Source organism: Palaemon carinicauda, chromosome 2 (genome assembly GCF_036898095.1).
Source record: "Palaemon carinicauda isolate YSFRI2023 chromosome 2, ASM3689809v2, whole genome shotgun sequence".
Classification (NCBI taxonomy): domain Eukaryota; kingdom Metazoa; phylum Arthropoda; class Malacostraca; order Decapoda; family Palaemonidae; genus Palaemon; species Palaemon carinicauda.
The window spans coordinates 191,970,625-191,995,665 of record NC_090726.1 but is presented as its reverse complement, the minus strand read 5'-3'; the positions used below and the strand labels follow the sequence as shown (position 1 = coordinate 191,995,665).

General features: G+C 41.8%; 3 protein-coding genes across 5 annotated transcripts in view; 1 reads left to right on the top strand and 2 right to left on the bottom strand.

Annotated features, from left to right (window-relative positions):
- The window catches only part of LOC137628986 (uncharacterized), a 47,642-nt gene extending 26,893 nt beyond the window's left edge, over window positions 1-20,749 (bottom strand). The window contains exons 1-2 of one of the 2 annotated variants that reach the window (XM_068360243.1): window positions 19,109-20,749; window positions 7,005-7,253 (exon numbers count right to left, since the gene is read on the bottom strand). In XM_068360243.1, coding sequence (XP_068216344.1) covers window positions 7,005-7,253; window positions 19,109-19,580 — 721 coding nt within the window. In that variant the 5' untranslated portion in view covers window positions 19,581-20,749. The remainder of the gene's footprint in view (window positions 1-7,004; window positions 7,254-19,108) is intronic. The other variant, XM_068360248.1, reaches the window with a different exon arrangement.
- Window positions 20,750-21,304: 555 nt separating this feature from the next.
- On the top strand, window positions 21,305-24,095 carry LOC137621684 (uncharacterized). Its single transcript, XM_068352195.1, has 3 exons — window positions 21,305-21,325; window positions 22,913-23,046; window positions 23,162-24,095. The coding sequence occupies exons 1-3, from the start codon at window positions 21,305-21,307 to the stop codon at window positions 23,475-23,477; spliced, it is 471 nt and encodes a 156-aa protein (XP_068208296.1). The 3' UTR covers window positions 23,478-24,095.
- Window positions 24,030-25,041, bottom strand: part of Sf3b5 (splicing factor 3b subunit 5) — a 36,242-nt gene continuing 35,230 nt past the window's right edge. For both annotated transcript variants that reach the window (XM_068353257.1, XM_068353250.1), the window contains exon 3: window positions 24,030-24,296. In XM_068353257.1, the coding sequence (XP_068209358.1) occupies window positions 24,103-24,296 (194 nt within the window). In that variant the 3' untranslated portion in view covers window positions 24,030-24,102. The remainder of the gene's footprint in view (window positions 24,297-25,041) is intronic.

The window sequence follows — 25,041 nt, the reverse complement described above, 5'->3', positions numbered from 1 at the left end:
TAGGGCTAGAAAATCATGAGATGTAGGTTGTTGGTTCTCGAAGATGAAGCGTAGACAGTCGACTTCTGGACCAGTTGGGGTAAAACTGGATTTGGCAAAGGAAACGGCTTCAGTTTCAATTCTAGAACTAGAGGGAACCAATTGCTTTTGGGCCATTTGGGGGCCACTACTGCTGCTGTCCCTCTGAAGGATCTTAGCTTGTCGAGGACTCTTAGCAGGAGATTGGTTGGTGGAAACAGGTAAATGCGATTCCACCTGTTCCAGTTGAGAGACATGGCATCCATCGCTTCTGCTTGAGGGTCCATATACGAGGTAGTTTCTTGTTGTCGCTTGTTGCGAAGAGGTCGATCTGCAGTTACGGGACTTTTTCCGAGATGAAGGAAAATGAGTCTGCGTCTAGGGACCATTCTGTCTCTATCGGCTTTTGCCTGGATAGAGCATCCGCCGTCACGTTGCGGAACCCTTGTAGGTGAACTGCTGATAAGTGCCATCCCTTCTTCCTTGCCAGGTAGATGATGGCTAGTATCACATGGTTGATGTGAAGTGATCTCGAGCCTTGTCGGTTTAGAAATTTTACTATCACTTCATTGTCCAGGACCAATCTGATGTGGATTGCTCTGCGAGGGGATAGTTTCTTCAACGTCAGGAAAACTGCCATAGACTTCAAGATGTTGATGTGAAAGGTTTTGAACTGGTGCGACCAATTCCCCTGCACTTTTCTCTCGTGAGAATGTCCTCCCCATCCTTCTAAGGAAGCATCCGTGTGTATCACCCTTGATGGTTGTGGTGGTTGCAGGGGAACTGTCCTTGCTAGGCTCTTGGCTGTTGACCATGGCCTTAATAGCATGCGCAATCGGGTCGAGGTCAACCTTAGTTGATCTCTTCGAGCGTTTGATGCGTATCTTCTCCAGACTCCTGACGCATCCTTTAGACGTGCTTTTAGCACCGGGTCTGTCACTGCTGAAAACTGGAGAGAGCCCAATACTCTTTCCTGATGGCATCTTGAAATCCTCTTGTGACGGATTAGTCTCTTGACAGCTCCCGCAATCTCTCTCCTCTTCTTGGATGGAATGGAGAGGTGGTGTGATGTAAGTTCCATTGGATTCCTAACCATTGGAACTTTTGAGCTGGAGAAAGGCGAGACTTCTTGAGATTGATCTTGAAGCACAGGTGTTCCAGGAACTGGATCACCTTTTTGGCTGCTTGCAGACAAGTAGTCTTGGATGCTGCCCACACCAGCCAATCGTCTAGATATGCTACCACTTGAACTCCTTCAGAGCGTAGCTGCTGGACGATTATATCTGCTAGTTTTGTGAATATCCTTGGGGCTGTGTTCAGTCCGAAGGGCATTGCTCTGCAGACAAATTTCTTCTTCTGTAGCTTGAATCCTAGGTAGGAGGAGAAGGGGCTGCTGACTGGCAGATGCCAGTAGGCGTCTGCTAGGTCTATTGAGACTGTGTACACCCCTTTTGGTAGAAGGGTCCTCATGTGTTGTAAAGTAAGCATTCTGAACTTCTTGTTCTCGATGAACTTGTTGAGTGGAGACAAGTCTAGAATGACTCTGAGTTTGTCTGAGTCTTTCTTGGGAACACAAAACAGCCTTCCCTGGAATTTGATGGACTTCGCTTTCCTTATTACCTTCTTGTTCAAGAGTTCTGAGGTATATTCTTCTAACAAGGGGGTGGAGTGTTGGAAGAATTCTGGAAAACATGGGAAAGTTCTGTTCCATCTCCACCCGAGTCCATTCGTGATTTGGCTGTGGGCCCATGGATCCCGAAAGTGGTATAATCTGCCTCCTACCTGGAACCCCTCAGTGCTTGGGGGTACTGAGGACTTGTGTCCGTGACCGCGTCCTCTTCTGCCCCGTGAGGGGTTTCCGGAGGAACCCCTTCTTTGGCCTTTTCCTTTATAGGGATGAAAGGTGGTTGACTGCCTCTCAAAGCCAGGATTAAATACTGGCAACTGGGCTACCAGCTGTTGAGGGACCATCTGGAAGGTGGTTTGGGGCTGTGCTACCAGTTGAGGCACCGTGGCCAAGGTCACAGCAGGAAGTTGTGCAGGTTTACGTAGTCTCCTTGCCCTTTTGTTCTTAGGTTGGGGACCTCCGTCTGAGGAAGATTTCCTCTTTGATTTCATGCCCCACTTTTGGAGGTTCCTATTCTCCGTGGTTGATTTGGCTATGACTTCTTGGATCGCTTCCAGTGGGAAAATGTCCTTCCCCCAGATACACGATGAAATCAGTTTCCTGGGTTCGTGTTTCACTATTGCCGAGGCAAACACGTGCTCTCTACAGGTCCTTCTTGACTTGATGAAAGCATATAAGTTCTTTACAAGAGTACCCATGTGAGACTTAGCCAGGAAGACAAACATTTCTGGGGCATTATGTAGGCCTGCGCACATTTCCAGGCAGTTCTGATGAGAAAGGGAGGATGCTAGTCTCTCTTTCGTCTCCTGTTCTCTCCTTAGAAGATGGTCTGGCAACTTCTGGAGGTTCTCATTGAACTGCTGGCCTGGTATCTCTGGATCCAATTTCGAAACGGAGAAGGTTAGATGGACGTCTTTCCACTTCTCCTCGCAGGTAGGCACTGCTAGAGAGAATGGTTTACATTCCTCTACAGATAGGCAGGGTTTGCCCTCTTCGATTGCCTTAGTGACAAATTCTAGAGCTTTCTCCGAAAAGGGGAAAGAGATGGAGGAAGGAGCAATAAAGGTGGGATGGCTCTTGCTCAGTGCTGAGACTTTGGAGTTGGTGTATCCGGATCCTTTCAAGGACTTTACAAGGATGGCTTGTGCCTTGTCATGTTCGAAGACGATGACTTCCTTCGGTACCGTTTCCTCACGGGATGCAAGTTAATCCGCAGTCTCACGTAACAGTCTGGATAGGCTGAAAAGCTGGGCCAGAACTCAAGATCTTCAAACAGTTTGGGCCCCAACTTCTTTGAAACAAATAGCTTCCCATTCATCATGGGCATGTGCTCCGCGTACCTCCAGGGGTTAGTTTTGGGGCAGTGAGGGAGGTCTGATACTATAAGGGGCTTAATAGAACCCCTAGAAGTTCCAGGGCGATCCCTTTCCTGTATCTGTGTCTTGTTCTGTTGGATGGATTGTTTCATCTCTTCTTCCTTCCGGAACAATTCCAACATCTGCTGGATTGACGTGAAGAGTGCTTGCTCTTGTCGACCCGTGTAGTTGGTTGAGGAGTTGAGGTACAAGAGGTTGACGGCATAGGTTGGAATGCCGTCACAGCGAACTGAGGGTCCTCAGCTACCGTCGAAACGGATCCTTCTTCCTCCGGGTGTGGTCGATCCACGTCTTCTTCAGGGCCTTCTTGCAGTAGGTCCTGTTCTGTGTCGGTGGACACTTCTGACATCCGTTCTTGGTGGATGTCCATGCCTTCTAGTGCCTTATGGATGTCCGCATCGATCTTCAGCTGTATGAGAGGAGGCTGGACCTGTTACTGGGGCACAACTGCATCTGCTAGCACCGTAGGGAACAGAGGGCACCTTAAAGATTCATTAGTTAAGTAAGGTCCCGGAGAGTTCTTTTGGAACCCTCTTACCCACTTACGAATGGTTTCCCTTGCCGTGTCCCTAGTCTCCAGAGTGACTGGGATGGATTCTCCGAAGCCGTTGGTCAGTGGGGTGGAGCAGGTAGAGCAACCCTTCAGGTCCCAATACTTCAGGGATCCGGACACGAAACAGCAGGGGGCATGAGACTTGTACATCGTATGCCCACAAAAGTTCCCACAAAAGTTTCCAACTTTGTGGTTGCAGAACATAGTTGCGCACTTCGCCATTGGCTCCTCCTGTAAAGGAAATGGTTTCAATGAGTATATGGATTTTATATCATTGATGTAAATGCTTACATTTTATTAGCAATAGTAATCAATATTGTAAATTGTAGCTTAGGATAGGAAGCTGGAAAGGAAATAGGAAAGACCCATATCTGTGTTTCCTCTCCTAGGCAATTGCTGAGACCTCCGTCAGTAATAATATTTCAGATTCCCTGTTAGGGAGAATACAGGGTGGAAGAAACTTTAGTACTTAGAGTTAGGGTTAGTAAGTGTTTATACTAACTTATCCACCTGTAGTATATTAACACTGATCGGTGATTTATAAGGGTCCCAATGATCAAAGGATTCATCTGGGTGTTGAGGGATTACTCAACCTCAACATTATATTGTGGTCCCAACAATAGACTGTGAAAGGAAACACAGAGTATGTTAGAAAATAATTGTACTACTGTATTTTTTGTACACTGTAGTTCTGCCGGTGTACTACCAGGGTTAGGTTAGTACCTGGCGGCACTAACTGACAGAGAGAGAGAAAGCATTAGGGAAGGAGAGTTTCCTATTATTATGGTTTAGCACAACAATTAGAAGTGTAAGAGGACCATCAGGCCACCTACTGTCTCCTTGCCAGAATGAGAGTTCTAATGGATGGGGTAAGAATCTTTCTGATTCTAGCTTCCATCCATCCACAAAAGGTTTGCCGCCAGCTGTACTGCCGACGGCAATAATTGTGGATGGCAGACCAAGAGAGGGCTTAAGATTTCTCAAAAGTATGTTGGGTTTCCCACCGGCAGCCGTCAGAGCCGGCTCAATCTTCCCCCTGGGACATTCACTTCCGGTGAAGGAAGGACATAAGGAGGAATGTGACTGAGGCGGCTAAGCTAACTGCCGCCGGTAGGGTCCCGGCCGGCAACGCAGACAACCTGGCAAGCCAGGATGACTGTCAGAATACCGGCGAAAGAATGTTGTGTCAGTTATGCCGACACTAAAGGACAGAAGGGGGAAGGGAAAGTCTTATAGTTCACTGGAGGAGAGGTGGAGGCAGGTATGCCGCCTACCTCTGACAGTGGACTGGGGAAGCGCAGCTTCCTGTGTCGATGACGTCGTCGGCGGCAGAGGAAACATGGTTCCTTTGCTGGCGACATCGTCGACGGCAAGACAAGGGCCCCCTGAGTTAATTACCATCTATTCCAAAGCCGGAGTACTCGACGGCAATGAAGAAGGACGGTGCTTAGTTACTATCTAACCCAAAGCCGGAGTTCTACTTGACAGCAATGAAGAAAGACAGTGGTTGCCGCCTGTAATGGCGGCGGTACTCAGGGAGGGAGGAAGAGTTTAACTTCTTTACTCTAAAAGAGAAAATCGAACATTATTCGTAATTCCAGAGGATGTAAATCCTCACATGAATTAATAATGAATGATAGGGTGAAGCTAAACGTGGAAAATTACTTTACTAACGTATACATGAGCGAGGCTAGCCTAGCTCTGGAAGGAACCACGGCCATGTTGGTACCGCCGGGGTTCCCGGCAAGGTTGATACAGCTGGGGCTCTCGCCAAATACGAAAAGTAAAGTTACATAATCAGAAGAGGAATAATAATTTTTCTGTATGCACAATCTTCACTTGTATAATTTACCTAACTAGCTAATATTATAGCTAAATACCGGGAATTGCCGCCTTATTAACTAAATAAAATGTAATGATAATCGGCGACAGCGGTCGTAAATTCACCGCCTCCGGTCATGGCAATGCTCAACCAAACACACTTAAATTATTTGAATTTAACTGTGAGAAGGGAGCCTCAAATTATACACAGGAAAGAATTAATACTCAACTTTCCAAAGGATGAAGATACTGGAGATTGCATGATAAATTCCGATAAACCTGCAATAAAACTTTGGGAAAGCACCTAGCTTTTATGCTACAATTAAAGGAATAGCGGCCGGTTGTAGTACGGATAGGAGGTCCACCGGGTACCTAGAATGGCACCCCCTTTCTTTCTCCACTCTTCCCCCTTTACATCAAAGAGTTAAATCTATTCGGGGTGAAGATTGCTATGTGTTGTATCTAAAAAATACGTCCCTGATCCCTTGCAATATCCTTAACTGGATACTCGCTCCAGGAGTTAGAATGCTGGATACCGGTTTAATTCTCTAGGAGTATCACTGTAGCAAATATCCTTTAGAAAGGCTACCTAAATGAACCTTCCATCAAGACGACATGGCCGAGCCCAAAAATAAAGTTATAGCTGGACAAATAGGTTAGTGACATTCCCCTAATTCAGACTAAGATATTATTTAGGTTAACATAACATGCACCTGAAGAACTTTAGATAAGTAAAGAAAATGTCAAATTTGGAAGTAATTTGTATTTTTCCTAACGTTACAAACCTTCAGGGTTCGCCGAAAGGACGAGCCATTAAATTTTACCAAGGGTTAACTACCCATCCCGATAGTTAGCAGGGGGTAGGGGGTAGTTAGCTACCCCGTTCACTCCCACACTTGTGACTGTACTTCACATTCCTTGGAGGTAGGACTTCAAGGGGGATAGGTTTGGCAAGTAAGTTTGTTTAAATAGCTAAAGGTTTGTATCATTACGAAAAATACAAATTACCATAATTGGAAACCTGAAAATTAAACATCAGCTTAACTCAACTCCTCTCATTATGCCTCCTTCCTAGACAGCTTGATAATTTCTGCTTCTCATCATCTTTCATTAAAGTAGTCTGTTTGAGTTTCTACAAAGGTAGATAATACTACTGAAATGGGTGGTAATATGTTGGAGTACTGTTCTTGAATACTGATAACAAACATCAAATTGCATTGGGATAATCATACAAATGAAAGCTTTATATAATTCATTGTACCTGATTTCCAATTCAACTCCACAACAAGATGAATTCTGAAGTACATTATTAAAAGTTCTAATCCAGCATTCCCAAAAAATTTGCTAAATCTATCTCGGCATATAGTACTTTAATTCCAAAGGACGATATTCAATTGAATGCCATATCAATGCAACATGAATAACACTAATATTACACTATAATTAATCGTACATTTAGTAAACTGCTGTAATAAACTACCATTCAACCACCTTATATTACCTTACTTAACATTATCTATGATTAGTAGAATTAAAAATATCATGCAAAAAAAGTGGCTTTGAATTACATTTAAAATAATAAACACCCATAATTATTCTTATTTGTTACCTGGAAAGGTTATATAAACAGCCATGACATCAGGACTCCCCTTCTGTTGAACAGCAACCACATCACCATCTTCAACATGGATCATCCCCTGGTCAAGTCTCCCATTCTCACACGAGATCGATTGATGGAACTTGTCATTATGAAAGTCATAGCCTTTTGAAACTGAAACATCGTATTCTCCAGAATGTTCTACAGTCCAGCTTAGATAAATGGCTCTATCCATCAAATACTCAACCTGAAGCTGGAAAGCTGTAAAAGAAAAAATCTCCATTTACACCCTTCTAATCTAAAATTTATTCAAAATCTACAAAGGACTATATTCACATAGCCATGTATAATACCCTTTGTAAGGTAGCCCGCAAACAGCAATGGAACATGGCATAAGCTTTAAAACATAACTGTCCTATATCTCCCATGCCAGGGGGATACGCATATTGGTAATTATAAGATCATCAACTTAAAAACTACTTGAATAAACTTGAAAATTAAATACCAGGATATATTTTACTTTATTTCATAGAAAAAAAACTCATTAACTCTGAGCCCCAATGACTTGGCATGCAAGCCTAATGCCCTTGTTTCTAGATATCTTAATTAATGCATCTTAGCACAAAAACTATAAATAATAGAATTTTTATATTGGTTATCATATAACTAAACAAATTTCTTTCCAGTCGTATATTATGTTATACATTTTGCAAAATTTTTACATACAAATAAAAAAATTATAATTATTGGACATAAATTGCGTCATATGATGCTTAGGGGAAAAATAATAGTGGATGTAACTTACATCCAATGGTACTCAAAGTGATAAAATAAAAATTAATTTCACTGGTTAAGGCAGAAACAAAACATCAAAATACTAATATAATATATATTCATATACTGTACGTATACCTACCACGTGTCGTTAATTGGATGTACGTTGAAAGTGCTCCTATATATTGTTATATTTGTTCAGTTTAATGGTACAATTGATGACAAAGTACAGTACTTACAACCTGCTTTCCTTTTAATGCAGTGTATAACAGGTATTTCTCTTTATATAAATTCCATAGAATATTAAAAAATGTACTGTAATATCAACACAATAAGTCCCTTAATTTAAACTTGGCGTCTCTTCTGCTTTTTGGACATGAATAAGAATGGTGTTGGAGGTGATTAACCAGTTTTTAGAGGAGGTTGACGACAATGGTGAGAGTGATCTGGTAATGTGGCTTTTATAAGAGGTTTCTTCACTATAACACCTGAAGTCAATGGCAGTTGTTCTTTGGTGTTAGAATCATGTGACTATATAGCCTTTCATTTCTTGATACTTGACTATTAGAAGGATCGGATGTACTTTTGTTGGACTTTGTTCTTCCTCTTTTTGACAATTGTTCTTATACAGAAGGAACAAATCTTCAACACCATTTAAGATATTAATAAAACGCTTGGCTATAAGATCCTGCAACTCCAAGATTGACATGCACTTAGATAAATAATGCAAAGTACACTGCATATCTTTAGGGTATAAGTTTCTCCTTGGTTTTGTATCAGGGAAACTTTCTTGAATCTTATGTTGTTCCTCTAACTCCAAGTCTCCAAGTCTGTTAGTCAGTGGTTGCTAATGGGCTTCAATTAATGTCAAAATTTTCTTCTTCCAACTCCAAAATTCTTTGATAAATCCTTTACTGGCTTATCAAACTTTGAAATCAAGAAGGAATTGATGGCACGGTTTCTCCTATCCAACATTCATTACTGCAAGGGTTACTTTGATCGAGGATGCACTGATGTTTAATATAGCCTGATAAATATTGTAATCTTTAGAAAACACCTGAATGTTCATACTGTTTTCTGAAGATGCACCATGAACTGTTTGATACAAGGTACGACTTTAACAGTACTGCTTGAAGAGAGCTATTATGCCTATAGGTTGAAAGATACACATGTTATTTGGTGACAAGAAAATGACGTCACATTTGGGTCCAAAATATTGAGGATACACAGAACCTTAAAAGAAAGTTTTTTTTTCTTACTTTACAACATTCTCAACTGCTGTCATGCAATAGCCAGAAAATTTTTTGTTGAAAATGACTAAGGTCACCCATGTCTGGCCTTCCAAAGAACAGGATGCATCAACTTTGGGATGTTTTTGAATGCCTGAGAATTAAAGGCATGGTAGATTAACAACTCCTTCAGTATTGTTATCAAAATTAATGTAAGCCTATCGACTTTGCACCACAGCACTGTTTCTTCTACTTATGAAATAGATGTACATTAAAAGCTTTAGCTTTCATAACAAGCTACACTCGTAGACATTAAAGACGAGTTATACAAATATGATTTTCTCTTTGATTATTTTTTCTAATGTCTTAAGAAACTGTTAAGCAACAATAATATAAATAGCAGCAGCTTCACCCTGAATTTTAATGGTGTGAGAGCCCAAATACTAAAACAAAGGCTTTGCTTTCTCTTGGGCCAGTACAGTATCTGGCTAGAAGGAATACATTCACAAGTTTTCCTTTTGAACCAAAGGGATTATAAGCAACCCCTTTCATCTTGTATCTCATATACCATGCAAGTTCCTTTTTTGAGACCAAATTTTAATAAACTAACCTCTTTTCATCCACCTTTTTATCACAACTTCTAGTTTAATAATTTTTAAAAGCAAAGAAGAATGATAAAAGTAATAAGGGATTTTGACGAAGGAAAAATCTATTTCTGGGAAGAGACCTGTGACGCCCGGTGAAAAGGTCCTTCTTTACACTTTTCTGATATAAATCCTCCAAATATACCAGAGAAAGATAAAAGCATGGAATGCAGAGGTTACTACCCTCGCGCGAGCACCTTGTGGGTGTCGTGTATACAACAGGGGCGTGTGAAAACCACTATTCACAGGCTGTCTTCCATTTAGATAATTCCTTCATCAAAGGGAAGGGCCGTAACAGAGGCCCTAGAAAACACACTTGGACCACGCCACCGACACCTAACACGAGCGCCCTCTAGGACATCCTTCTGCAAGAACAAATGGCTTGGCAAGGAAAGGGTGGGTCCGTACAAAATAACCGGGAAGGGTTTCACCGGGCGTCACAGGTCTCTTCCCAGAAATTGATTTTTCCTTCGTCAAAATCCCTTTTCTGGGGCGACCTGTGACGGCCGGTGAAAATGTACCAGAGAATGCCTTCCAAGCCCAATACAATAATAACATAATAAGGAGAATGCAAACACCATGTAACCCAATAATATAATACTGTAAGTAAACATAAAATTACAAACTAGCCAAAGGACATAGGGAACATAAGGCTAAATAAATATGAAGACAAGGAAACATCTGAGTGTCCAAACGCAAAAGGCATCAAATCTTACATGTCTAAGCATATCTGAACATTAAAGGAACGGTAAATACAATAACAGTTAAAGCATAGGAATTAAACATGGTAAATATCTTAGGGCTAAAGAACCACCCAGGAGAGTGGCGACGTGGTGTGAGTGGTGGGTAGGAGGGAGAAGACAAGAGATGGAAGAAAGGAAGAAGCAGAAATTAATGGGGAGAGATAAGACTCCCAGCTGCAACCGTTGGGTATTTAAGGGCCTGTAAGTTCTTTAGATAGTGGCGTTTGAAAACCATAGGAGATTTCCAAGCCGTATATTTTTTAAGGTCATCAAAGTCCATGTTCTGGAAGTAATTGATGGAGGTAGCTACTGACCGTATATCATGAGCATGGGGAAATGATTCCGGATTAGCATGTTTAATGAAGTAGAGGATTTGTTGTCTGATACCTTGAATGGAAATAGCACCTCCTTGTTCCCTGATAAGCAAGGAGCCAGACGAGCGGGTGGCAGTTCTAGCTAAAAAGGCCCTGAGAGTAGTGACTGGACACAGAGAAGGATCCTGGGGAAGAGGGATAATCTTCCAAGGGGACCACCTATTTTGTGGATCCTCATTTTTAGCTAGGAAAGCTCTGTCTGGAGAAAGGAGTACTTCGCCTGAAGGGAGGAAATCTATGTTTTCCGGGTTTCGTGAGAGAGCTGCTAGTTCTGAGATTCTAGCACCTGAGGCCATAGCCATTAGAAATAAAGTCTTCCTAAGAAGAGTGATATAAGAGCAGGATTCATTGTCCGAGTCTGACGCAAGTTTGAGGACATCGTTCAGAGACCAAGAGACCTTTTGCGGCCGAACCGAAGGTCGAAGTCTAGCACACGCTTTTGGAATAGATGAGAAATAGGAATCAGCCAGGTTAATGTTAAACCCAACAAGGAAGATCTTCTTCAAAGCTGACTTGATGGTGGTTATAGTGCTAGCTGCCAGGCCTTTGTCAAATAGGAACCTAAAGAACGAGATGGCTAAATTCGGAGACATACGAGTATGGTCTGAATTCTTTAGGAAATCTGCTAGTTTCTTAACGGCCGAATCATATTGACGAATTGTCGAGTCCCTTTTGTCTGATTCGATGAAGAGAACGTTTTCCGGGTCAATGTTTGCGTCTCTACGAGCTGCAAACTTCATGAAGTCCACAAAGTTAGGGTTTTGGCTAACCTTGAGGAATCTGACACAGTCTGAGTTTGGATTACTTGGGTCAGTTTGGGGAATGGGATCCGGAAGGGACGGAGTTTCAACTCGAGGAGGGGAGGAAACCAACAGCTCTTTGGCCAGTGAGGTGCTACTAAAGCCACTGCCCCCTGGAAGGAGCGTAGTTTGTGTAAAACTTTCATTAGAAGATTCACTGGGGGAAATAGGTAAATCTTCTTCCAATGGTTCCAATCCAGGGTTAATGCGTCCATGGCATAAGCCTGAGGGTCCAGGTTTGGTGTCACATAAAAAGGAAGTTTGTGATTCATCTGAGTTGCGAATAGATCTACCTGGAGGCCCGGAACCAGTCTGAGTATCCACCGGAATGAAATTATGTCTAGAGACCATTCTGATTCCAGTGGTTTCGTCCTGGATAGTGAGTCCGCTATCACATTCTGGACTCCCGCTAGGTGAGTTACTGACAGGAACCAGTTCTTTTCTGTTGCCAAGGCGAAGATAGTGACCAGGATCTGATTCAGGTTGGGTGACTTGGATCCTCCTCTGTTGACGCAGTGTACTACGGCTGAGCTGTCTGACACTACTCGGATGTGGGTCGACCTCGGAGGAGAGAGTCTCTTCAGGGTCAAGAACACTGCCATGGCCTCGAGAACATTGATATGGAAGTGTTTCATGGCGAGTGACCAAGAGCCCTAAAACATCTGATGTTCGGAGTAACCCCCCATCCACTCAGAGACGCGTCTGTATGAATTGTCACTTGTGGAGGTGGGAATTGTAGAGGAACCGATTTGGAGAGGTTCTTCGGTTCGGACCATGGGTGTAGTCTCATTTTCAAGACAGAGGGGATCTTCGAGACCTTGTCTCTTAAAGGTACTGTAGCTCTCTTTCTCCAAACTCGATTGATGTCTTTGAGTTTGGCTTTTAATAGGAGATCTGTTACTGAAGCGAATTGGAGAAGGCCGAGGATTCTTTCTAAGGCTCTTCTGGACACCTGTTTGTGTTTGAGAAAATTCTTGATCTTGGAAGCTATTTCTCTTACCCTTTTGGAAGGAAGAGACAGCTTGTGCTTTGAAAGGTCCCACTGAATGCCTAACCATTTGAAGTGGCCTGATGGTTGTAAGCGGGACTTTTTGAGATTGACCCGAAATCCCAGGTTGGTGAGAAATCGAAGTACTTTCTTCGTAGCTCTGTTGCATTCCAGGGCCGACCGAGCCCAAATGAGCCAATCGTCCAGATAAGCAATGATCTGTATCCCTTGGTTCCTGAGTTGTTCTAACACTGTCTCTCCCAGTTTTGTGAATATCCTGGGCGCAATGTTGAGGCCGAAGGGCATGACTTTGAACGCAAAGGCTTTCCTGCCTAGACGGAAACCTAGGTAAGGAGAGAAGTTTCGAGCTACTGGTACATGATAATAGGTGTCGGTAAGATCGATAGAGGTGGTGACGGCCCCACGGGGAAGTAAGGTCCGTACCTGAGAGATAGTCAACATCCGGAACTTGTCGCAGAGAATGTAAGAATTTAGCTTTAACAAGTCCAGGACCACTCTCAATGCCGACGAGCCTTTCTTCGGAACTGTGAACAGGCGGCCTTGGAACTTCAGCGATCGAACCCGTTTGATTGCTTTCTTCTTGAGTAACTCTGTGGTGTACTCTTTCAGGATGGTAGTGGGTTTCTGGCAGGTCACTGGTGGAGGAGGAGAACCTTGTGACCATTTCCACCCCAAAACCTTTGGAGATTATGCTGTGAGCCCACGGACTGAAGGTCCAATGGTCTCGAAAGTGATAAAGTCTCCCCCCTACCGGGACTACATCATTGCGAGGGAGTGAATCTAGGTCCTTTCCCTCCCCGAGCACCCCTTGTCCTAGGTCCGCCTCGTTGGCGGAACTGTCCTCTACCCCTGTAGCTTCCTCTCTGGTGTCCACGAAAGGAACCTGAGGGTTCGTAGCTAGGGTTGTATGCAGGCGAGGGCATCCAAACGGGGTTGGGTTGTGTACCTGGGGGAGCAGTGAGGTAGACCACCTGCTGAGGGGGATTTGGTTGCAGAGACGTCGAAGCAGAGGGAGACTGTGATGACGAGTGGGTAACTGACGATTGATGGTAGTGACCCCGGTTCGTCTTGTAAGGGGTAAATCTCTGTTTCTTCTTGAAGAAAGCTTGCTTTTGGGCTTCGACCTTCCTTTTGGCAGTGAGGCCCCACCTCACTTGCAAATTTTGGTTTGCTCTCGCAGCGTCTTGCAGAACCTTTTTCACCTCCTCCTGAGGAAAGAGGGTTTTACCCCAGCAGGAGGAAGCTATCAGCCTGTTCGGTTCATGTCTGATCGAGGCCTCAGATAGAATGTATTTCCTGCAACTAATACGTGTAGGTCGATTTGGAAGGACAGAGACAGGTTCTTCGTGAATATCCGAAACAAGGTCTCAGTCGGATAAAGCGAGGCTAGAGACTCAGCGGTGGTAATGGGGTGGAGAGACCTAGCTAACCTATTCCGTGCCTCAAATTCAGTCTTGAGAAGATTCTCCGGTAATTTGGGAAGCTTCTCGAAAAACAGATTAGGGGCGCAGTCTGGGTCTAACTTCCCTACTGTGAAAGTAGAGGAAGCATCCTCCCAGATAGTAGAGGTACTCGGGATGAGCATGGAGGTGGGGTCCGTCTCTTTAAGAGCCGGCATGGCAGAACCTTCTTTGATAGCTTGAAAAGTAAGACCTGCCACTTTATCCGTAATAGGTAAGGTAATAACGGGAGCAGTTGTAAATATGGTGTAGGCCCCTTTGTGTGGGGTGAGCTTGGAATTAGCGCACCCCCAGTCCGACAACGTCCTGGCCCAGAGAGCTTGGGCCTGCTCTTTAGGAAATATTACCGTTTCCTTCGGTACCTTGTCTAACCTAACCAAGGCATGCTCTTTCAAACGGACGAAGCCGTTAAATGGGAATTCTAGTCCCGGAGGGTAAAATTCTAGGTCCTCTAGAGGGCGGGTGCCTATGCCCTCCAGAGTTATGGTACCATCTATATATGGAGCATGTAAGGCAAACCTCCATGGGTTGTTTTTATCGAAGGGGGGTAACTTCGATGCGTCTGGGGCTGAAGGAGGAGGCATCTGAGTTCCTGAACGGATAAGATTTGCCACCATATCTTTGAGCTCCGTCATAGCTCCTTGGCTTGCCCTAGAATGTTGTTGTATCTGCTGTTGTATCTGCTCTTTAACAATATCCCTGATCAGGTCGGCGGGGAAGGAGGGATCCTGAGCACAATCCGCTGACAAAGCCCTGGACTTAGCGGACTTCGTCTTTTTAGCAGTCACGGTTTTATGCAAAGTAATATGAACATCAGGATCCTTTGAGGGTCCAGGGACCGGTGACGCAGATAATGGCAAAGCTGAAGGCTTAAAGGTACGTAGTGGCTTCACCTTGGGTCGTACAGGAACGGAGGGATCCCGAGGAGAAGCCGTAGGCTTATTAAAGCCGTGGAAGGAAGAAGTAGAGGAAGGAGTGAGGGATGAAAGGGGGTCCACCAACTCATCACCACCTACCTGCTCATCCATGGGTTCGCCGTCCAAATCTAGAGAGGACGCGTCCTACGTCAATAAAGCTTCTTCTTCCGTTGGGATGGTTGCTCTAACCGCCTCAATTAACGGGGCCGCTGTCTCTGGTGGAACTGCCGCAGAAGTAGAGCCCGGGAATAGGCGAGAGGCCATGTCTCCATCGAGGAGATAGGGTGCGCCAGACGGAGCATTCCTTCCAAAGCCTGACACCCACGGACGTAGAGCAGCTCTTGCAGCCCGGAGAGATTCATCATCAGCCTGAAAGAGGTGAGGGGATTAATGATGAAGCAATAAGTGATGTATATATATATAAAGAACCAATTAATTCATCGCAAAGGATACCAAAAGGAACAAACTAGAACCAACTTACATCATCGTTCAGGAGTAGGGATGACCGCTCGTAGCAGAGCGTGCATGACTCCGGGAACCATACCATGTAGGGGGCTTGTCCCGGTTCCTGAGAGAAGGATATGGCGCAATGCGCATGGGACCGGCATAGGTCATGGTCCAGGGGATCATTAAAGGCAGCGGGGCAGCCCTTGGCAGTGCAGCGGACCTTCTGTAAAAGAAAGGAGACATAAGTCTGGATGTTCCTTGAGACTCTGGTCAGTGAACAGATGAATCAAAAGAAATAGATAACATTAATTATGTGTGCCTAACATGGTTCTATAATTGCTAGCTATAGCTACAAATAAATATATCAAAGTCAAATCAGCATAAACTAATGTACACTGCGGAGTCACGGACGAGCCGAGGATGCAGTGACAGGTCTGTAACCACGTAACATGTAACTATAAACCTCATCGGTAAGATAATGTTAACCTCGATGCTGAACGTCTGAGTGATTTCCGGTGAAGCCAGAGATCCGGTGACAAAGGTCCGTAATAGTGAAATCGTGAACATCAGCGGTAAGATAATGTTAACCTCAATGCTGATCGTCTGTGTGATCTCCGGTGAAGCCGGAGATCCGGTGACAAAGGTCCGTAATAATGAAATTGTGAACATCAGCGGTAAGATAATGTTAACCTCAATGCTGATCGTCTGTGTGATCTCCGGTGACAAAGGTCCGTAATAATGAAATTGTCAACATCAGCGGTAAGATAATGTTAACCTCAATGCTGATCGTCTGTGTGATCTCCGGTGACAAAGGTCCGTAATAATGAAATTGTCAACATCAGCGGTAAGATAATGTTAACCTCAATGCTGATCGTCTGTGTGATCTCCGGTGAAGCCGGAGATCCGGTGAAAAAGGTCCGTAATAATGAAATTGTGATTAATCATGAAAAAGGTTCGTGTGTATAAGGCCGAAGCCGGAGTCCGAGTGCCGGGTTTCACCGTTGCACTCCAAGTATCTGACTAGTTTCCAACCCAATGAGTATCCATTATAGCGGCATAAAGCGAGCTCAAAGTAATGACTCATACACGAATGGGACCTATTAATAATGCTAGCTATATTAACAGTAACCACATAAATAAAACGTAAATATCATCAAACGTAATATCATAAACCCATAGAAGGAGAGGGGGGAGGGATAACTCGTGAGCATATAAAACGGAAAACGGGAAATCCACCTCTTCTTACTCGAGATTAAGAAAGAAAACGAGAGAAAGGGTAACTCATAACTGTAGTAACAGAAAACGAGGACTCCACGCTCACGCTCTCATGGTTACATTATAAAGAACCAAAATCACAATAATATGATATAAGAATAATAATAAAATTGTAATAAAATTGTAAAAACCATGAACGAAGAATAACGACTGCGTAACAAATAAATATAAAGATATAGTCTAAAAACGACCACCTTCCCGAGGCGGGTACTTAAACTATAACAAAGCCAAGATCGTTATTCTTCGTTCGTCCAAATTGGACTTGCTGGCAAAAAATACCATAATAAAAAGAATAATAAAATAATGATAATAATAATGGTCACAAATCGTAAGTGATATAACCTAGACGACAGAGTACCAGATGAGCAATGGTAACTTGAAATACCAGCAAAGCAAACAATGCCAAAAAGGCTGCCGACACCGAGGAAGGCCAAGCTGATCCCAAAATTAAAATCCACATTACTGGAAAGAGAATAAATGCCCGGTACTGAAAAAAGCTGTCAAAACAAACTATGGTACTTAACATTGGTAAAGGTGAAGTAGCAGCGTCAGTCATGATGAATTAATCCAAACACGGGAAAAAACACCAAAAGCACAAACAAAACGACTAAGCGAGCAAGTCCAAAACAGAAGGATGTCCTAGAGGGCGCTCGTGTTAGGTGTCGGTGGCGTGGTCCAAGTGTGTTTTCTAGGGCCTCTGTTACGGCCCTTCCCTTTGATGAAGGAATTATCTAAATGGAAGACAGCCTGTGAATAGTGGTTTTCACACGCCCCTGTTGTATACACGACACCCACAAGGTGCTCGCGCGAGGGTAGTAACCTCTGCATTCCATGCTTTTATCTTTCTCTGGTATATTTGGAAGATTTATATCAGAAAAGTGTAAAGAAGGACCTTTTCACCGGCCGTCACAGGTCGCCCCAGAAATTAGTATTATACAGTATAAGACTACTGTATAAGAAAATAAACAAAAAACAGCTCTTTTGTTATGAGCAATCGATTTGGATAACAACAGCTGTTTTGCATGCATTTCAACTTTGGTATGATAATAAACAATTACCATAATTGTTAAAACTGACGTTAAGTAAAATATGACTGATATATCATTACATTACAGTCATCCACTGATTTTTGCAGATTCGCTTTTTGCAGATTCACTCTATGCCAAAGTTTCCCGACAAACCATGGTCCCAAATTTCCCAGAAATCCTCAAAATGTGCCGAATTTCACCGAAAAAAAGATATTTTTATCACATTAACAATAATAATTTCCTACCTCAACAAATTAGAAAACCATAAAAATGTGATTAAGTCTAAATTAAAACACATTGTAAAAATATAATAAAGAAAGAAAACATGGTTGAACAAGCCCGTAATGTTAAATACCCTAGGCCTGAATCTACTGACGCTACGCCGAGACTGCGTATGTACATCATCTATGCTGTTTGTGTGAGACTGTACTCAACACACTGTAGTGATTATGAGCTGTGGTGGAGTATAGCATGCCGACTTACTATCAGGTTCTGGCATCGACCCTGCTAACCCACAGCTAAACAGATGGCCTAGTTGGAACAATGACAAGGTATGGGCACCACTTTATTTTGGTTATGGGCAAGGGAAACCAGTTCGTACATAGTATAACAGTTCCCCTTTTTCACCTGCGAATTTATCAGTTATAATGTCAAGGATATTATTTAATATTCTATTATGTAGCTGGTTTAGTGTATACCTTTTTATGAAATAATACTGGAAGAGAGTTATTGGGTCCTTTGACTGGCCAGAGGGAGCTAAAGAGGATCCCTCTCTCTGGTTATGGCTCATTTCTCCTTTGTCTACACATACACAGAATAGTCTGGCCTATTCTTTAAACATTCTCCTATTCACTCATACACTTGACAACACTGAGATTACCAAACAATTCTTCTGCACTCAAGAGGTTAACTACTGGACTGTAAATGCTCAGTGGCTACTTTTCTCTTGGTAAGGGTAAAAGAGAGACTTTTATCTATGGTAAGCAGCTCTTCTAGGAGAAGGGCACTCAAAAATCAAACCGTTGTTCTCTAGTCTTGGGTAGCAACCTAGCCTCTGTACCATGGTCTTCCACTGTCTTGGGTTAGAGTTCACTGCTAGAGGGCACACTCTGGCACACTATTCTACCTTATTTCTCTTCTTCCTGTTATTTTAAAGTTTTTATAGTTTATATATGTAAGATTTATTTCAATGTTGTTATTGTTCTTGAACGTCTTTTGTAGTTTATTTCCTTATTTCCTTTCCTCACTGGGCTACTTTCCCTGTTGTAGCCCTTGGGATTATATCCTCCTCCTTTCCTAACTAGGGTTGTAGCTTAGCAAGTAGTTATAATAATAATAATAATAATAATAATAATAATAATAATCAGCAAGCTAGAATAAATATTATTGTACAGTATTGAAAGGAAAAATACTCACTCTGAAAAGAATAGGTGTTAGAGGACTCAGCATAGCCTTCCGATGTAGTGAGGACAACAATGAAGTTAACAGAGTTCTTGCGGTCTGGAATATCAACATTCACGGTGCAGCTATAACCATCACCATTTGACCCTCTACACCGGTAATCTGTACCACTTGACAACAAGCTTCCGTCAACGGGATCCACAGCCAAGACCTCAATGATAGGTTCATACAGTTTGTATGTTAAATATAAAATTGAATTATCCACAAGGACAAAGGCTGCATCAAATTCTGATGGGATTTCTGCAATAAAAGAAATTTTCATTTTTTTCAATGTAACTTGGGACCAACAATAGATTCTACCCAATTTTACTTTGTTTCTCAACAGACACAATTCCATTACCCATTTCTTTTGTACTGAAAAGTTCCAAGACAAGAGCATTATGAAGGAAAAGTAAAGCAGCATTAGGTAGGTATAGAACACATACATAAAGCTCCATCAGTTTCAGATCGAGACAGAAAAGAACAAGCCTGACGGCGCTAGGAGTAAGCAGGGCTACCAACAGAACACAGGGTCAGTGAAGTGCTAACAAAATGAAAACTAAATTGTAATAACTGACTCATGAAAGCCCCTCGAACTAATGCAATCATAGGAATGACGTTAAAATAGTAAGCGAGTCCGTGGCGTGCGAACGTAAATAAGCTAAGATATATGTGGAAAAGAACGCCGATGGCGATCAGGCATGCCAACCTCCAATATACGCACATGAATATGAAATAACTGTTATCATAAAACAGGACAATATAAAATTGATACGGTGTGTGAACCGTGGAGATCCATAAAGTTCACAACGAGAAACAATCAGTATGGAGGACTAATTGAAAATCGTTAGAACGAACGAGAGAGAGAGAGGAAGGAGCCTGTACCGAGGGAGACCCAGCAAGGTCGTGAATATAAACTGAATATAAACAAAAACAGACAAGGCCCCCTCCAAAATCTCAAAACTCATAGCTCTGGTACTTAACTTAGATGTAGTGACAGTGGAGTTGGACATCTTGAGGTAAATCCAGAGAAAAACAGCGAAATTTACACACAACACAAAGAATTATTAACAAACTGCGTGCTATAAAAGGAGTGACGTCACTGGCATGGGATTGTTGGTACTGTAGTAGTGGGAGGTGGAACGGCACCTCGCTGTTCGGGGATTTTGACAGGAGATATTTAAATGGTGCGAGGCCTCTGGTTGTGATTTATCACGCCCCAGTATTATATATCGACACCTTTTATAGGTGAGCGAGCTGGGTTCAACCTGGCATCCCTATGCAATTTTTTCTCTGGTAATATATAGCAGTTATATACCTTAGAAGTGGTGCTAAAGGAGCATTTCACTGGGCGACACGGGTCTCTCGCCCAGAAATAGATTTTTCCTTCGTCAAAATCCCTTGACTGTTTCTCTACATCTCTGTGCTTTATTTCAATCACTTTATATTGAAATTAATGGCAAAGTAGCTCAGTTATTTTGAATTTCAATGCGGTAGCACCAACAGGAAGCTAAATCAGTATTTTTTTTCATAGGAAAAATCTTGTGATTTACCATAATTATTCCAAGTAATTTGTTAGTGCTGTTATGCCCTTGTATCTTGCTAAGACATGTGATACAAAAAAAAAAAAAAAAATACTGAAATCTGTCAACCTCTTGTTATGGTGTTAAAATATTTTGAAAAAGTTTTTGATAGTGTCAAAAGAGAAATGCTTTGATACTGTGATGTTAAAATAAGAGGGGAGTTTGAACTTCTGTTGTGACATACTGAAAGTTCTTAGAACTAGAGCATTTATGTTACTTTGGAGACATAACTTTGTTCCAGGAGTTAAAAGAACCATAAGAAAGAATTACAACGACAAGGATGAAACAGAGACATCCAGATAACCAGTAAATGAAAGAGGCCCGTTAGTAGATAAATCAAAGACTTATGATAGGTTCACATGGCTTGTTCTATTCTAGGAAAGAGGAAAATTGGTTTTAATAAGGTTAATAGAAGAGACTTAGGTGAAGTGTTTTTTTTTTTTAATAACATGATTCATGATCGGAGCAAAGTAGGATGATTTTACTATATTGAAAATAAAAAACTGAACAGGAAGAGGAAAGTAGTGATGAATGCATTGGTAAAAAAAAACAACTGAGAAATCAGAACCTTTGATGGTTTGGACACAAGATGATAGGGGATGAACAGTTGGTAATCCGTTTCTACGCCACATTGTAATGAGTGACGCAGTATACAAGTACAGTACAGTATATCGGTATAGAGTGTTAATGAAACTAGCATGTAATGCACAGAAGACAGTTGCTCAGTACCCATACAGCACCTACACAGTGTTCCATGATTTTTACTCCATTTTGTTTCCCTTTAGCTCGCATACCCCTTCCAACCCCAGAACAGACCTCAAATATTACACTCTATCTGCAGCATTCGTACCCACGTCACCCAACGTTACAGTATCTTGCAAGTGTTTTTCAGTGTTCTTTTGTAATCATGTGTTCCTCATAGAATTGTAATCACTATTGTTTATGTCAAGTAAAAAGTATTAACAGTACTGTACAGTAAAGCATCTAGACAATGGCCCCCAGGATGATCAAGAAAGATGGTAAGTAGATGATTGCCTAAGAGGTGAAAAAAGAAATTATCGAGAAGTATGACACAGAAGAGAATCTTGGCCGATTAGTGACAGAATTTGGAAGAGTGTGTGAGAGAAGGAAGTTGAGAGTTAATGTCTACATACACACTGAATAGTCTGGCATATTCTTTACATATTCTCCTCTATCCTCATACACCTGACAACACAGATTACCAAACAATTCTTCATCACCCAAGGGGTTACTGCACTGTAATTGTTCAGTGCCACTTTCCTCTTGGTAAGGGTAGAAGAGACTCTTTAGCTATGGTAAGCAGCTCTTCTAGGAGAAGGACACTCCAAAATCAAACCACTGTTCTCTAGTCTTGGGTAGTGCCATAGCCTCTGTACCATGGCCTTTCACTGTCTTGGGTTAGAGTTCTCTTGCTTGAGGGTACACTCGAGCACACTCTCCTATCTTATTTCTCTTCCTCTTGTTTTGTTAAAGTTTTTATAGTTTATATAGGAGATATTTATTGTTGTTACTCTTCTTAGAATATTTTATTTTCCTTTTTTCCTTTCCGCACTGAGCTATTTTCCCTGTTGGAGCCCCTGGGCTTATAGCATACTGCTTTTCCAACTAGGGTTGTAGCTTAGTAAGTAATAATAATAATAATAATAATAAGAGTAAGGTTATGAGATGTATGAGAAGGGAAAGTGGTGCAAGGTTTGAATGTCATGTTGAATGGAGAGTTACTTGAGGAGGTGGATCAGTTTAAGTACTTGGGGTCTGTTGTTGCAGCAAATGGTGGAGTGGAAGCAGATGTACGTCATAGAGTGAATGAAGGTTGCAAAGTGTTTGGGGCAGTTAAGGGAGTAGTAAAAAAATAGAGGGTTAGGCATGAATATAAAGAGAGTTCTATATGAGAAAGTGATTGTACCAACTGTGATGTATGGATCAGAGTTGTGGGGAATGAAAGTGATGGAGAGACTGAAATTGAATGTGTTTGAGATGAAGTGTCTAAGGAGTATGACTGGTGTATCTTGAGTAGATAGGGTTAGGAACGAATGGTGAGAGTGAGAACAGGTGTAAGAAATGAGTTAGCAACTAGAATGGATATGAATGTGTTGAGGTGGTTTGGCCATGTTGAGAGAATGGAAAATGGCTGTCTGCTAAAGAAGGTGATGAATGCAAGAGTTGATGAGAGAAGTACAAGAGGAAGGCCAAGGTTTGGGTGGATGGATGGAGAAACAAGAGTTGTGCACAGGAAAAGGAAGGAGGCTGGTGGTTTCATGCCTGTTATGCTGCCCATCCTAATGGCGTATATCCTGCTAAACCAAAGAGGTATAGTTTTTATTAAATTTCATGAACAAAGATGACAAAGCAGTTTTGCAAAAAGCTGATATCATTGCTTTCATAAATGTATCCCATCTAAATAAGATATCTTTTTAACGGAGAGCAGCAGCTCAACCATCCGCTGGTGGAAAGACCGTGAAAACGTTTTTGTTTTAACAGCGGTGGAAATGAAAGTACGTCGTTGCAGGAATTCCAAGGAGGAGATCACCCCAGAAATCCCTACTAAAGAAGAAGATCTCCGTGAAGCGGAAGAGAAAGATTATAGCCTAGACTATGACTTCACTTGGAGTACTGACGAGGAAATATCTTTTGCCGATCCAGACTCTGGAGGAGTGGAACAAGAGTACAATACCACTTGGCATAATGGCCATTCTGATATTAATCCCTGGTGGATCTTAAATACTCTAGGGTTTGACTAATTTTGTTGTGAAATTTTCTTTCAAGAGACTCTAAATCCTTATCAAGCTGGTAAAGCTTTATCTAAAAGTAAATTTATCATTATTGAGAGGGTAAAACTGGCTTAGGTATATTTCCTAATATCAACCTAGTACTCATACGAAATGAGGGGTAAAGCAGTCAGTCTTTGCCACTTTAAAATACTTGTATAACACACTATGAGCTGCCAGGAATGAAGATACAGTATATAACCATCAACTTAGGCTCTATCTTATACATTACAAGGAACAAGAGAAAAGCCACACAGAATTCACATAGCACAGTTTTTTCAATGTGGCAGGCTTTTTAGAAGTGGCAATTGATGAATAAATATCCATTCATACTTGTCAAGCAAAAAAAAAATTCATAATATAAAAAACTATCAATATTTAAACCTTGACTGCTGTTACAAGTGTACCTCTACTTCAATAATTTTGAGCAACTCAAAATGTGTTTTCAGATTAGGATAAATTAGTAAGGAAAAACCAATAAAAATTAAAGTACTTTACTCATGAGGAAAATCTAAAATATTACACTTGTATCTAATTATTCTTTATTTTTCCTTATCTGAAAAACATTAAAATCATATGATAAACAATAAACTTAATACTAATCCTCATTTTTCTCAGGTGGTGGTCCACATGGTTGGACCATCTTCTCCATCATGTTGAATCGCACCCGGGCTTTGGTCTCGTTTTCAGCGAGTGCAATCATATTCAGCATGTCAAAATGACCCATGTACGATGCATAAGTATCACGCTGCTGGTTGACACACCATTCAAACTGAGCAGTGTCAGCATGGCCTGAAATAAGGAATACAATACCAAATGATATTATTCTGTATACAGATCTGTACATCAAAGCACATATTTTAATGGTTTCCTATAAGATTGTCAAAATTGGTAGTTTACTCATAGTTCACTCAATACTGTATATAAATGTATAAATGAAGAAAATCTCAATTTGTTCATAGCCACAGGGTAACTAAGTATTCATTCCTGTGGCTGAATAAAAAATAAGACTCTACTCGATACAGGCAATTACATTTGAATACTTTCTATAACGAGCTGCAAATAATTCATGTTAACAGTTGACTATTGCCTTTAAACCAATAAGTACTTCTGAAAACTGGGATGCTTAGCAACTATCAACAACCTGAAAAATGAAAATCACAGGTAAATCTTAAATAAGTTTGTTCCTACACAAATACAAACTTGAGTCCTTTAATAGAAGATTGATTCAAGCACAGCTGGAACTAGCCAGTTAAAACTTATAACGAGGTGTTGGCAGTGGTCTACCGGCCGGTAAAGGGGAAGCACAGTCGCTTTGATTCCTGCCACCGGCTAACACTAACATGTTATCAGCTTCTTTTAGAAGTTATTTTTTTCATTTTTTTTTCTATTTTCAGGATGCGTACAAAGGCTTGTCCATGCCAAAGGCGGACCTGCCTGGGAGTTTCAAGAAAATGCAACACTTTTTTTTGAGGAGCAGGGAAGTAGAGCCACATATTTTGTGCCCTTCATGCAGGGAGATGTTTGTCACTGGGAT